This window comes from Chiloscyllium plagiosum, chromosome 12 (genome assembly GCF_004010195.1).
Source record: "Chiloscyllium plagiosum isolate BGI_BamShark_2017 chromosome 12, ASM401019v2, whole genome shotgun sequence".
Classification (NCBI taxonomy): domain Eukaryota; kingdom Metazoa; phylum Chordata; class Chondrichthyes; order Orectolobiformes; family Hemiscylliidae; genus Chiloscyllium; species Chiloscyllium plagiosum.
In genome coordinates this window covers 57494012-57509640 of record NC_057721.1, presented here as the reverse complement: position 1 = coordinate 57509640, position 15629 = coordinate 57494012, and the positions used below count along the sequence as shown (strand labels likewise).

At 35.5% G+C, this 15629-nt stretch overlaps 1 protein-coding gene across 3 annotated transcripts in view; it reads right to left on the bottom strand.

The window, feature by feature from the left end:
• Positions 1-1430: 1430 nt before the first annotated feature.
• Positions 1431-15629, bottom strand: part of tbc1d23 (TBC1 domain family, member 23) — an 81523-nt gene continuing 67324 nt past the window's right edge. For 2 of the 3 annotated variants that reach the window (XM_043701147.1, XM_043701149.1), the window contains 7 exons: positions 11068-11171; positions 10459-10601; positions 10021-10065; positions 6285-6373; positions 4888-5023; positions 4214-4408; positions 1431-2598 (listed from right to left, as the gene is read on the bottom strand). In XM_043701147.1, the coding sequence (XP_043557082.1) occupies positions 2517-2598; positions 4214-4408; positions 4888-5023; positions 6285-6373; positions 10021-10065; positions 10459-10601; positions 11068-11171 (794 nt within the window). In that variant the 3' untranslated portion in view covers positions 1431-2516. The remainder of the gene's footprint in view (positions 2599-4213; positions 4409-4887; positions 5024-6284; positions 6374-10020; positions 10066-10458; positions 10602-11067; positions 11172-15629) is intronic. The other variant, XM_043701148.1, reaches the window with a different exon arrangement.

Genomic DNA, 15629 nt, shown 5'->3' with positions numbered 1-15629 from the left:
AGAAGGTCTACAAAAGATATTTAGTCAGGCAGAGCAGAAAATCCACCACACAAACTACTCATAGCAAAATGAATGTGTTTCTACTCAAGGGTAGAAAATGCTAACCCTGCTCTGCCATGGCACCAGACTTGTACTACTCCATGAAAGAGATCAGAGGCAGCTCATCTTCAACATGCAAACTTGAAGTAGAAAACACGGTTGGGTTTGCCCTGTTAAAGCTGAATCTAGATGGAGATGGGTAGGAATGCCAGTTTGATATCAATTCTCAGACTTGATGGATAATTTGGATATACAGAATTGAATGGTAGCTTTTTCTGTGATTGGGCTTGCTTTGGGTTGGGGGTGGGGGGTAATTTCTGCAAACCTGGAAGGCATTTGACACTACCTAGTTGAATGGTAGTGTATGAAACAAATACACTGATTTTCAAAAATGTAGATTTCTTTATTTCTTCTTGATCTAGGATGATGGCAGTAATTCTCATGTGATACAGATAATGAAAACTTTACTTCAGCAACATCAAGATTTGTGAATACGTACACAATTCAACACCACCCCAAGTAAAAGATTGCCAATCAGCTATTCCCAAATATTCCGTTTGCCAAAACTGATGGATTTTGTTGGCACAGGATCTAATTTTAGTATAAGCATAGAAGCAGTCAGTCCTCAGATTATTACATCGGAAGGCAAACAGTATCAGAACAGAAGGGTGAAATTACATAATGCTGCACACTTCTCAAAGTTAACCACCAAATTACAGTGGTTAATCTTGTCTTACTTTAAAAGGTTGTAGAAGTAAAAAGTGACAAATATTGCAAAGTTAAGTTTCATAAATCTTTGTTATATATCAGAAATGCTTGCTTTTAAAAAGAATCTGTTTGCCTACTCTCTTCATTAGAAGATGGAAGCCTTCTGGGGGAAGAGCTCCACAGCAGCTAAACACCCACTGATATTTTATTCAAATGGTTATTATTCATAACCAACAAGCTACATCACTGTAGTCACTACAGTTGAGTTTGGTCTTACGTTTAAACACTGTTCACATACCCAGAACTCCACAATCACTACCTGCAAATTTGGTTAGTTTTGCGCTTCTTGGCTTCTAACTAACTTAGTTCTGATTCAAACAGGTCAGCTAATTAGCAAAACTACTGAGTTATTTATCAAAGCTATTCATCTACTTTATATGACTGAGGAAACTGTAACCTAGTCAGTTCCCAATGAACTAGTTTCCAGCAGCCTCTTGTCTTAGGGAATCTTTCTATCTCTCTCTAGAAGCTGAGGATTTAAATTCAGTTATTGAAAAGTATAGTGTTGTAACTGCAGGAACAACCAAGGTACTGTAATTAGTGAAATATCAGAGGAAAAATTCATTTCTGATACAATACAGATTATAAAGTTCATACAAACTTTCACACAGGTAAGAAAAAAGTGAAGAGGATCAAGTTGGTTTTATTAAAAATACAGTCTCTGTGGATAATAAAAGTATGTTTATAGCAGGCATGCAGGAAGGATGAAGCCAATAAACATGTAACTGTTGACACTAAACAATGATGACAGGGAAGAATAGCCATATCATTCAATTTGAACAGAATGAAGTCAAAAACTGAATTTCTTCGGGCAATTTCATAATAAACATGTGCAAACACATTTATTGTAAATACTGTTGTAAGTCAGCCATTAATACTCTGAAATGACAGTGTTTTGTAAACCAGAAATTCCTAACATTACCCTTTTAGAATGCAAAATACTGGGTGGGTTAGATTATACTGCACGCAGTTTTAAGTGACAGATGATCAATTGCTAAAATGAAGATTAAATTCTCCCAGTTTATTTACAGGTGTTTCATAAACAGCAGTAAGTGGCATACTGTAACACCAAACTTTATTTTTACATTAATTTACTGAAAATGACATTACTGAAGTAGGCACAAAATAAAGACTGCAGCAGAAATTTCACAGGGGAATAGATCTTCAGGGACAGCATGACCTGAATATGCCTTCTACAAGTGCATATTTATTCTAAAAGCCTGTTGGAAACAATATTAGTTCTTTAGTATTGTATTAAAAGGTTCTTTTTCAAATTAAGGTGCATAAACAAAAACATCCAAGGTAAAGTTTGTTACTTTTATACAGTGATTATTAAATCTAAGGGAAATATGTTAGCCATTAAAGAAATTTCATATCAAACGATTTGAAAAAAAACAACAAATACTTGTATTAACAATTATAAGTTAAGAATATTCAAATGCACCAAACAATTTGCCTTCAACATCAGATTGTTGTTTAGGAGTTTAGTTCTCAGAGTTCAAATTCCCAGGTAATTACCAGTTTGTTGTGCACCAAATAACAGAATTTTATGGAACACCTACAAATCCGTATCAGTTGAGTCAAACGCCTGGTGTTCTGCTGGAAACAGAACTTCTGGTGGGTTAATCATCCAAAGAGAAATGTCCATCATCTTGCGTGTTCTCAGTCTCAAGCATTTGAAGGCAACATCTTGAGATTTTTCTTGTTTATCAGCTTTCTAGTGCATCAAGGACTTTCATGATCTGCTGTTTTATGGCTTTAGTTGCATCTCCTGCATTTGGTATCAAATACCTGAAGAAAAATATTGAAAATAAAACCCATGTAAATATCTGACAACTTGGCATTAACAAGCATGAAGGGGATGCCATTTACAATGTTTGAAAATCTGACCGATGTTCAAATTTATTTTGTTTACTTTTCATAAAGTCCTACAGCATGGAGACAGGCCCTTTGGCCAAAACTGGTCCACACCAACCAAAATGTCCACTTCCGTCCACATTAACCCCATTTCCCTGCACTTGCCTCATGTCCTTCTAAACCTTTCCTATCCATGTATTTGTCCAAATGCCTTTTAAATGTTATTAATATATTCACCCCAACCACATCTGCTGGCATACACTATGGCATATACCGGCATTTGTATGGTAAATAATTGAACCACAGAATTATTACATGCAAAAGGAAGCCATTCCATCCTTTGTGTACCTTTGGAAATCCAGATAAATGCTATTTCTGATTGGTGAATTTAAAAAATATGAGTCATGGACACAGTAATTGAACATATGTTATCCATGTTCAAATTCACACGGCATATTATTTTACCAGTGACTGTGCAAAGGAAGGATGAAAAGTAGATTGTGCAAGTGTTTTTGGTTGCTGTGAATGCTATGTTTTGACGATGGAATGCTGGTGAATGTATGTTATATAAATATACATGAAATATATTTAGCTATTATGAGTGTGATTAAGCTGTTTTCAATTACAATTAATCAATGCAGTTAAAGACACGTTTTCTTGTCCAAACCTGTGGCTAAGTCACCAATTTCTATTGGATAACAGTTTCTTAGTGTTACCAGGTCTGGAACTACCAGACCCATCCAGTGCTCCTGGAGCTGATCCTGTTACCAAAGCTTGAAAAAGAATTTAAACCAATTTATAATTCTCACAGAAAAATGAAGAGAGTTGTCAAATTTATTTTACTAGTAAAAATTTCAGAATATGACTTAATTAAATGGTACATAATAACACAAGAAATAGGAGGAGGAGTAGACATCTAACTTGCTCGACCATTCAATAAGATCATGGTTGATCTTTTCGTGGACTCGGTTTCACCTACCCGCTTGCTCACCACAACCCTTAATTCCTTTACTGTGAAAATTCTACCTCTGCCTTGAAAACATTCATTCAGCGAGGTAATCTCAACTGCTTCATTGGGCAGAGTATTCCACAGGTTCACAATCTTTTGGGTGAAGAAGTTCCTCCTCAACTTAGTCCTAAACCATACAAATGCTGGTATATGCCATAGTGTATGCCCCTTATTTTGAGTCTATGGCCCCTAGTTCGAGGTTCTGAATTAGTTAAGGATTGTGCTCCTTGTTTGATGACTTGATCTATTTTGTACATTCCTAATTTTCCACTTAGTTACTTTTCTCAGTTTCTGTTGTGTACTTGGGGGTTGACCCTTTGTTCTGATTTTCAATGCTATCTTCAGGAGAATTCCCAAGGTAAACTTTCAAATGTGGCCAAGGAAGTTGAATTTGTTATGATTTTTGTGTAAATAAAAAGCATACCCAACACTTCAAGAGAACTAGCTCTTTCACTTTAAATGAAGATTTTAGCATAGGAGGTAGAAGCATTTTTACTTGGCATCACTGAGTTTAAACTCAAAGCAAATTTATAACCTTACCTTTCCACAGCCAATATCTCCACTGGTGAGGCATTACTGTTTCCAAATTTAAATGTAATTAGCTCTGGGTGCTTTTTCTTGGATGTAATTTTCACCATTGAGGTCAGGGCCTGCCGCGATTGAATATAAGCAAATCCTTTCCGAGACGGCATTTCTCGCAAACAGTACATGTGAGTTGCTGTTACCAGAAGGTGACTTAAAAAGTTTAAAAAAAAAGCTGTTATATTATGAGCATCCAATCGGTTCTAATTTGGAAATAATGATTTACAACCTACTCCAGTAATTTCAAGGGTTAATAAAATCTTGTGCATAGAGACGGTCTATTCTGAGATGGGTTAGTACACAATGAGTAAAATGATTGCATGAGCATTTTACAGTAGTGCCACAGACTATCCAGTCTGTCAGGTTTACATTTGACAGAGGCTCCTCAAAATGAATCCATCAATTCACCATACAAGATCTCACTGATGTTATTAATGCTAACCAGCAACCAGACTATATATCTGTATCAGCCCTCCCACGATCACTGCAACTGAGAATTGGGCATGAACGAGTGATGCTTTAACATTTTTTGACCAATGTCAGTTGTTTCAAAACTCTTCTTTAATTTAAAAACAAACAGTCATCATAGTAAATAACTTCATAATTGAACTTGTAGATTTGCTGTTACATACCTTGGAAACATATGTCCTGTTTCTTTCACCTCATCACATGGAAAGTGGTATTTAATGTCAGGCTTGTTCACCCATGTCTGAATATTCACCATCTCCTTCCGATCATCATCGGACATAGAAGAACTGTCAATTTCATCTGTTGAAACAAAATGGACAAAAGTCTGATGATAAATGTACCCTTTAAACTGAAAAGAACTTAACACAAAGTATATAAAATATTTCTAATTAGAGATCAGTACATAATTCTGGTTATATGTCTGAAAGAAAAGCTACAGGCGTAAACGTAGTGCAGTATCAATGAAAAAAAGCAAATGTGTCTGTTGTATAAACACCCAAACCCTGAATTTGGTACCTAAGAATCAAATTTATTATTTTTTTTATACTGAATGTAGAATACACCTGGAGTCCAGTCATTAAAGCAACGCAAGTTTTGAGAAGTTCATCTAAGATGGGCTTAAAATGCTGCCCTCTTCTCCTTACTGCATTCCCAATTCCAGTTGCACCATTAAGAGGAAGCAGTAATTACATTGGAAACTGCAACCTCTGAGCCAAAGCAAGAATCTATGCAAGGAATGGACAGGAATAGGGTTGCAGAGACCTATCGATTCACTTATTTCTAAGCTCGAAGACACAATTACCAAGATATTGAACATAAAATAATCTTTACCAAGTGCAAATAACAATCAATCAATAAAGATAACTGAGAGGACCGAAATTCCAAAGCATTTTGTTTTTTCTCAGCGAAGTGAGATTGAAACTTTGCTGACATGTTACTTGTGGAAGCAAGCCAGAGTAAAGAATGGAACGTGGCAGTTTTAATCTTTGATATGTATTCACTTTGTTAATTTCATACAAAATAAGTGATAGGTGATAGAATGCTACCAACAGTATTGGTGTTCATGGGCTAAGATGATTAAGAGAAAAACATTATTGCTTGCAAATTCATGGAAAAGGGAACAATTTTTTTTAACCTAGGTATAGTGCTCCCAACAACAGCAGGCCAGCACTCCCTTCTTGCTCATACATGAAAGGCCATTTGCCTGATTTATCTGAAGACTGCTATTACCAATAGAACTATTTGACACTATTTTTCAAATTCTTCCTTTGTCACAAAACTATAATATTTCACCAAAATGCATGAATTAACCCTCCAGACTTAAGTGGCATTAGGACAAAACAATTACAGTTGCGATCATGCAAGTTTGAACCACCCTCCTAGCAAATTGGAAAAACATTAACTTTTGGACTCCAAATATATTTTTGGGCTGAAGTCTGTTAAAAAAAAGGAAGAATTTTCTCATCCTTGAATCAAATATTCTGACCGATATTCCAAGTTGAAAACAGCAGTTAGGATGTCTGATAATAATTGGTGAACTTGCAGTAATGAACTTAATTACCTGTATCATACTCCTCTTCATCTGCAATGCTGAAGACAGGCTTTACCCCCCGATAGGGTTTTCCTACCCTGTCACTACTGCTCACATGCCTGAGTAAGACAAACACTGAGGTTAATTATTCAAAAGCCAAAAACTTCAGTACAAATTGTATTAGTCACAGAACATTCAAACTGTTGAACTAATCAAGTGTCTTTAACAATTAGCAAGTTTTGAAAAGATTTTTAGCTCAGGTTGAGGTTCTGGATGTAGGTTTGCTCACTGAGCTGGAAGGTTCGTTTTCAGATCTTTCATCACCATACTAGGTATCAGTGAGCCTGCGGATGAAGCACTGGTGGTATGGCTCACTTTTTGTGTGTGTTTAGGTTTCCTTGGGTTGGTGATGTCATGCAAAACTCATGTCATTTACAAAATACCTTGCAAGAACTGGAACAAACACTACCTTGAATAAACAGGCAGCAAACTAGCCACCAGGATACATGAACATCAACTAGCCACAAACAGACATGACCCACTCTCACTAGTATCTTTACATACAAAGATGAGGAAGGACACCACTTCGACTGGGACAACACATCCATCCTAGGACAAGCCAAACAGAGATATGCGCAAGAACTCCTAGAAGCATAGCATTCCAACCAGAACTCTATCAATAAAGACATTGACTTGAATCCCACTTACCACCCACTGAGAAAAAGAACAGGAAATGAAATCACTGCAGGAAATGACATCACCAACCCAAGGAAACCTAAACAAATAAAAAGTGGACCATCTCACCAGTGCTTCACCCGGACGCTCATTGATGATGTTACCTAGAAAGGGGATGAAACGTCTGAAAGCGAACCTTCCATCTCAGCAAGCAAACCTACATCCAGAGCCTTCAACAATCTTCCCTACATATTGAAAACCATAATCTTCCACAAATTAACTGATCATTGTAAAGGCTACAGTTTTAGAAAAAGGAACACATTTTAACAAAATCAAATTTAAACTGTATCTGAAGAGAGGAGGTAATTTGGCATTTAGTTGTTTGATGAAAGAATTTTGGAAATTTAAAAAAGGCGTTATTAGTTGCATGCTCCATGATTTTAGATCACCTTGCATTTGTAACCAAAGTGTAGATGCTTCTCAATGAGTTATAAGTTATGGCGTTACGTTGGAAGAAGGTGATTGACACTGGGATGTAAAAATGGGGCAAGTGTGGAGTCTTTGGAAATAAGTTTCACTTTTTCACTGAAAACCTAAGAGTTTTCCTAAGAGCGTAAGCTCTTGGTTTATTGTTGAAAAAGCTGCTTTCCTGACATGCTGCAGCTGTGTAAACAAGTATTTTTTCAAGACATTTTCTTAATTACTATTGATACAAATGACCTCGGGTAAATGAACTTCCATAATTGTTAAATGATTTCAAATATATTTATTAGAGCACATGCAGGATGTATTAAACTGTATTAAGTATAGTGACAAAATATAGTGTCAACTGAGTCTTAATAAATAAATCATAAGTCAGAAAACAATTCGGCAAGTCAGACATGACAGCATAATAGTGTGGTTCATTTAACCCTAAATCACAATGATGGCAGATGATCAGCAGACCAATAAACATACTAGGAATGGATGATGTGGCTGGTGTGGGGGTTTGGGGGGGGGGGGTAGTGTCTGATGTTGGTGAGGTATTACTAAACTAGTTTACTGGTAGGTATGTCTGTAAACTAAAAATATGAGCATTATCTGTACATCACAGTCCACAAGGTCTTCTGAGAGAGAAATTAAAAAAAAGTGTAGCAAAAGTCTGAGTCACACTGGGATTGTAGGAGTCAGGCTGACTGTATAACTAATTATCTAAAGTACACAAAGTTAAGAAACAAGAATACTAAAAGAGTTTTTTGCATAAGGTACATTTTAAAATATATTATAATTCTGCAACTTCGAGTTGGATGACACTAAGCATTTTGTTTAGTATGTAAACAATAAGCATATTAGCAAAATTACAAAAGCATTTTAGTTAGTAAAGCAGAGTGTAGAATTGCAGAACAATGTCACTCAGCCAACAATGCAACAGTTAGAATACATTTCAGTACTTCTGACTGCAAATAACTGAAGTTTTCAAACAGAAAATAAGACTTCAGGGAAAACATTTATACAAGGCTTCATAATTCTCACAATCTGAACATCGTTCTGGTCCATTTTCACCAGAAGTCCTAAAAATCAAACTTTAGTGCTTCTAATAATCCAGTGTGCTCATGCTAAGTGAGATCCCAAGCTACATCCACATGGTTCCTTCAGATGTTGTAGCAAGGTATCCTTAAGAGAAAAATTGACAGAATGCAAGTTGGGATATTAAAAGGTTGTCCAAAATCATGATGAAATAAAGGGGTTGTGAGTTGGGTAGTGAGAGGGAGAGAGGGGAACAAGAATCTATTTGGCTCTTTTTGGTTTAGAGGTGCTTAGTGTGAGAATACAGAGATGAGAATTTTATATTTGAAATGTTGGGAACGGAGATCAACAAGATCTGGGTAATAGGCAATATGCATTTTTACAAAGAGTCATAAAGGGCAGAGCATAAGACACCAGCCAGGAAATCTCAGAAAGGTCTGGAGATGAAATGGGCATTAATGATGATTTTAGCATAGCTGAGGATGGCTAGCTCAGAGGTAAAATTGCAAACAGTGGAAATATCGTCAGTCCAGTCTTATATTGAAAGAATGAGACAAGGGTAGCAGGAAATGGGATGGTGGAACTTACCAAGAGTCAGTGTTCTTAAGAAAAGAAAAGGAAGTTGGAAAAGAAATAATTATTTAACACAAGTGGAGTGAAGTTTAATGAAAGTGAAAATCTTGACCTTCAAACATTCTTATGATGCTGAACAACTGAAACTGGTCTTTCAGAACTTCCAAAAATTAAATGAATTTGCTTATTAGTAAAAAAAAAAGTCTAAGTGTAACTGATAGACAAAAAAAAAGAAAGGTATTTGATACCACAGAGACAATGTCTGTAACTAATCCTTGCACATCCATGAAATTGTTGCTTATTACTGAGCTTTGTAACTAAAACTAAAGCTATTAAAACCATATACTCAATCACATTTTTATTTTCGAGAAACAAACTGACATTAGAATTAAATAGCAACATCCAACAATTTCCTGATAGATCCAACTTTTTTTGTTCCGCGAACAGCAGCTGTTTTTCTTAAAATGCTTGTATAACTAAGAATCAAAAAGCATTGGCTATACCAGTGAGGCAGTTTTAAACAGGAATGTTCTTGAAAAAGGTAGCCAGCCTACTTTATTTCAAATGCCAACAAATTTTAAAAGGCTGGTTATATATTTAGTATTTACATAAAGAAGCCAGCACAACAAAGCACGGAGTTAGGCCACAGGTCAGCCATGACCTCACTGAATGGTAGAACAGGCTTGAGGGGCTGAATTGCCTACTCCTGTTCTTATATACCTAAACAAATGGTGAAAACTTTCCAGTAACAAGTGTAGTGCTCTGCAAGATTCCCACGATACCAGATAAGGTCAAATAAATCCAAGAATAGTACACTGACAAATTTAAGGCATGGTTTTACTGTGAAAGACCGATGTTGAATACATAACCTTAGATAAACCAAATAAATAAGTTGTCTCTTAAGGGTTAAAATGCTGCAAAGCAACAGTAAAAGGTCATAGTAGGAAAGCCTTGTGCAGCATGCTGCAATCCACAGACCAGAGTTGGCAAGCTATTCTCAACACCATCTTACCAATTGAGGTTCATTTTTTCTGGCCAAGGAACTTGAAAAGCCATTCTATATTAATTAATAATGGAAAACAAAACAAAAGGCAATAATTTTAATTTGAAAGAAAAAGCTTAGAAATTAAAGCTTAATCACATTAAGAAAAAGTTCCAAAAGTCACTTTAAATTTCTTCCAATCTGCATATGTATAGCTCATTGCACCATTTTCAAATATATAATATACCTCATTAGAACTGTAAATTTGCTCCTGATTTTGAAATAAACCAAAATGCACCTTAAATTTGTTCACGCAAAAGACTTAATGTGAACATTTAATAAAATGTATTTTGCTTTAAAAAAAATCCTACTGCTGGAAAAATAACTGTTTGCTAGAATACAAACTCAATTTGGTCTTTACAAAAGCTAATATAGAATAAAATATAATTTTCAAGTTCATTACATTACCTTTCAACTGGTGTGGATGTATTCTCAATGAAACTGATCACCTTCTCTTTTACATTCACGGATTTAGATTTAAGAGCAAAAGTCATTTTATTTACTAGTGACTTGACTCCCCTTCCATCACCTGAACCATTTGGGGAGTCGCCCTGCGAAAGCAGTTAATTGAACATGATTACAGAAACCTCAAAATGCAGCATGAACAATGTGACAGTTTGCTTTACTGTTTCTTAACAGGCTTATTCATGTAACTTCAGGAGATATTTAGAAAATGAAACACATGCTTTTATAAACTTGCATCTTACTGTGACAGTGATTGATACCTCTGAACTATTTTCCTATTTTAATATGTTTAATGAAAAGATGCTGAGAAGGTATCAGTCCTTTATTAAACAAAGGGTCCAGTCCATTTAACATTGAAAATATCAGACAGACTAAAGTAAAACACTGTGAGGCTCTTCAAATTTTCCTGTACAATGCAATATCCCAACTGTGAACCAAAAGATAAATGCAGTCTTGATTCACTCTAGTTCAATAAGGTTTCACCAATTTAACCTAACTCTTTTAAAAGAAAATATTTTTAAAATAGCATTGAAATAGCTAACATATACTTACATCAGAAGAGATACTTCCACGAGATCCGGATGTACTAACAATCCAGTGACCGTAGCCATTTTCTGGACCATCTACATTTATGTCTACAAGGTGCTGCTGCAAGGCTGCAAGACAGGGCAGCTTATAGATACTGACAATGATCACCAACTCTCCAATCTTACTTGCAATAATTACCTTCATAAATCACAATACAGAGAACACTGTTCACCAGAACAACCTTTCAATTCAATCAGATTAAACAGTATCTAAATCAATCTTTGTTAGTTGTTTTATTCATTTAATTATCCGTTAGGATACATTAGTATTGTTTCTTCATTTCAAGTGACAATTTAAGTGGTTGGTTTGACATTAAGTATAAGAGTTACGGCAATTGTGATGGATTAACTGAATATTTTATCATGAGAAATGGAACTTTTAAATTAAACTACCTAAACTATGCATAAGAAAAAATGTCAGCCTCGAGATTTGGCATCTGGATCAACAGAAAATAAACTATCTTTTGTAAGGTTTGCGCTAATCTGGACAATGACTGCAATGCTAAAACATATTGCAGAATGATCAGAACCAAACCTCTTGAACCTTAAAGCTGAAAGACAGTATAGAATCCATATGCAGTGGGGACAGAATTTATTAAAAGTATATTAATAGACAAATGACAAGCTATATTCATTTGAAGCTGGTCTCTTATAAACTAAGCAACATTTCGTCACGTGAAGGCTGGTAGAAGTTTGGCAGTATCTTCCAGCAAATGCAGTAGGTACTTGCTCTGTTTATACTAAGTGTTTTGAATGAATCTCTACTGTTCCAAGATAGATTATGATCAGAAAGGGCAAAGTGTTTCTGTGAAGAACAGTATCTGTACTGTAAAGGTAGTTTCCGTTGGAGATAATGATCTGTTGAAATCGTAAATGATATGTTCATCATTCGAAATTTCAGACTATTTAACAATAAAGAATTTGGTGGAATTCATCATAAATGACAATTACGGTCAATTCTCAATAGGAAATTTCTGAGTGTGGATTGAATAGATTCATAACAAGCATCTATTCAAATTACTTGAGACAATGAAGGCAAATTAAAAACATCACAAACATTCACTGAAGCACTGGGATTGCACAAATGCCATAAATTTGAGGACATCTCATAAGAGGATAGTATTTAAGCTGGCCAATCCCCTGAACAAACTTGAAAGAGGATAGAGGTCAAACCCTTGGTTTTGTATTTAGGGTAGAAACAAAAAAAAGCATAATGTGTGATATTCTGAATGCTAAAATTGTCTGGCTAATATGAGTGAAGGAATGTAAAAGCAAAATACTGCAAATGCTGGAAACCTGAAATAAAAAAAGAAAAGGAACAGGTCTTGCAAGAATGGAGAGAAACAGTTAATGTTCCAGATTGATGATCTTTCAATGAGGGAAAGAACATTGCCTTTTAACTTCCCTAGTAAGTGTGTGCAAAGTGCCATAGCACTGTTAGTGTAATTACTTTGTTTCCAAATGCTGTATGCTTACATTTTTGATCATTTGGGGTTCTCAGCTTCCTAGGCTTATGTCAACTAAGTTTAAACTTCCAGTTTGCAAATCTTCTAGCTTGATACATATACAATATTAGAATAGATGATAATCATATAGCATTGATTATAAATGATATTAACAAACTATATATACAAAACAGTTCAAAAGCAGGGTAATTTTATATCTAGTGTCAAACTTGACAGAAAGCAAGATATTTCAATACTTCTTTTTAGTCTGTAACAGTGATCAAAGAGGCTGCATTAAAGGAGGGTTTGGTTCAATCCACTCACTGAATTAAATGATTTGAACCAAGGCAGTAAGGAAGATCATCTGGCCGTGAAGGTAGTTTATGGAGAAATAATAACTGCTTCACCATCTTTGCAGTGCGATGTGCCAACTCTTGAAACAGTTGAGAAGTTGTTGGTTGTTTCCACAAATGTTTGCCAATTAACTACTTGTGTTGTTTCCTTGGAATAAAGCTTCTCAGGTTAATCACATACTGGCAATTTTAGGGCACGTGGTATTGGGGGCAAAGTACTAATTGGATTGAAAATTGGTTGGCTGACAGGAAACAAAGAGTAGTGATAAACGGCTCTATTTCGGAATGGCAGGCAGTGACCAATGGGGTACCGCAGGGATCAGTACTGGGACCGCAGCTTTTTACAATATATATTAATGATATAGAAGATGGTATTAGTAATAACATTAGCAAATTTGCTGATGATACTAAGCTGGGTGGCAGGGTGAAATGTGAGGAGGATGTTAGGAGATTACAGGGTGACCTGGACAGGTCAGATGAGTGGACAGATGCATGGCAGATGCAGTTTAATGTGGATAAATGTATGCTTATCCACTTTGGTGGCAAGAACAGATTACTACCTAAATGGAATCAAGTTAGGTAAAGGGGCAGTACAAAGAGATCTGGATGTTCTTGTACACCAGTCAATGAAGGTAAGCATGCAGATACAGCAGGTAGTGAAGAAGGTGAAAGACTGGAGCGATTGGGCTTGTATACCCTTGAGTTTAGAAGGCTGAGAAGGGATCTGATTATTAAAGGATTGGACACTCTGGAGGCAGGAAACATGTTTCCGCTGATGGGTGAGTGCCGAACCAGAGGACACAGCTTACAAATATGGGGTAGACCATTTAGGACAGAGATGAGGAGAAACTTGTTCACCCAGAGAGTGGTGGCTGTGTGGAATGCTCTGCCCCAGAGGGCAGTGGAGGCCCAGTCTCTGGATTCATTTAAGAAAGAGTTGGATAGAGCTGTCAATGATAGTGGAATCAAGGGTTATGGAGATAAAGCAGGAACAGAATACTGATTAAGGATGATCAGCCATGATCATATTGAATGGTGGTGCAGGCTCGAAGGGCAGAATGGCCTACTCCTGCACCTATTGTCTATTTTGTGCAATTCGAAAATGGCAATTTGTTAATACCCTACTTCCCAGTTGATGCACCAACTAACACAATATTGGCACAATTTACAAATGTAGCATATTTTCTACATTTCAAAACTGTTGCTTGCCTGAAAATAAAAAGGTTGTTCTGGGACAGTCTCGATGTCCTTGATAAACAAAGTAATAAATCACCAAGCCTGAAGGGAGGGGTGAAATTGTTTGAAGAGTAAAGGTTTCAAAGAAAAGGATGCAGCTTCCAACAGCAACCAAGTACACCAAATGTACCAGAGTCTTCCCACAGTATTTTGTATACTTTTTAAAAGTTCTAAAGCAAAGGAAATCTATGGTTGGTGATAAGAGGGATAGATATTTAAAATAATAGCCACTATAATTATAGCTCTAAAATGGTAAGATATGAAATTCTATATTGGGTACAATGGATAGAACTTCTGTAAGAAATCCAGATAGCATAACAAGAAAATAATTATAACTGGTGAAATCTAGGTATTAACTATTAAAAATTGGAAGTTTTTTTACATCCTGTAGCTGAATACAGGACTATAAAAAGTGGAGCATTTTCCACTTGGATGGGAAGAAAATTGCTCACAAATTGCTCTTCATATGCTGACAGATTATCCATAAAATGTGATTTCACCTCTACAGATTTAAGGAAAAATCATATTCATCAATTGAGTTATATTATCTCAACAAGGTTTTCAAATGTTCACAGTTGCAACTGCCATTTAGAAGTAGAATGGATGCGAAATATAGTTAAATATATGAACATTTGAACAAAAGCAATCCTGGAAAAGTTAGAAGACATTGTGGAGCAGTCAAACCTTGTGATTCAGTATCCAGTATGATTTCTTCCTCAAATGTAGCAACATATACAACATTGTGTACTAATGTAGTGATTACAAAAATAGAAAATAAAATTTCTGGCAAGATGTAAAATAATGTTAATCAAATTGACATAGGCTATTATTATCTGTGCTGATCTGTTTGATTATTTAAGAATTAAATGCTTAAATCAAAAAAAGGAAAGAAGCAATTTTTTATCAAACAAATGAGAACTGGAGGACAATACCTTCAATACTGGTGCAAAATTAAACAGATTTGTTTTCGGGCATTAGGATAATTTAAATGATAAGAAATCATAGTAGTAAATATAAATACCGTGACGGAAGGGGGCACACAATGAAGAGATGTCAGTCATCAATTCCCAGCTATTCATATGCAACAAGCCTAATATTTATTATACAATGTTGAATTGATAAAAGTCATTCAGAAACCTAACCCTTAATCAAAGCAGTTGGAATCCTCAATTTTTTGTTATTTTTCACGCTATTTTAAATAGTCAAATATAATCCCTCTTACTTAAACCACAAAGTCCTTTACTGAAAACACTGAAAAAAGACTCTGACATCAGAAAACAGCATGCCAGTTGCCAAGAAATAAAATTAAGTTGTGTCAAAAGGGCGATAATGTCAATGCACTAAAATACTGGAGAATAAAAGATTGTACATAAATAATACGGTGATTATAATGGAACACAAGGAACAACTACACAATGTAAAACAAAAATACCAAAATAGCTGCTGAGGAGTGAAAATACATTCATACAAAAAAAAACTGAAAAATGTTGAGC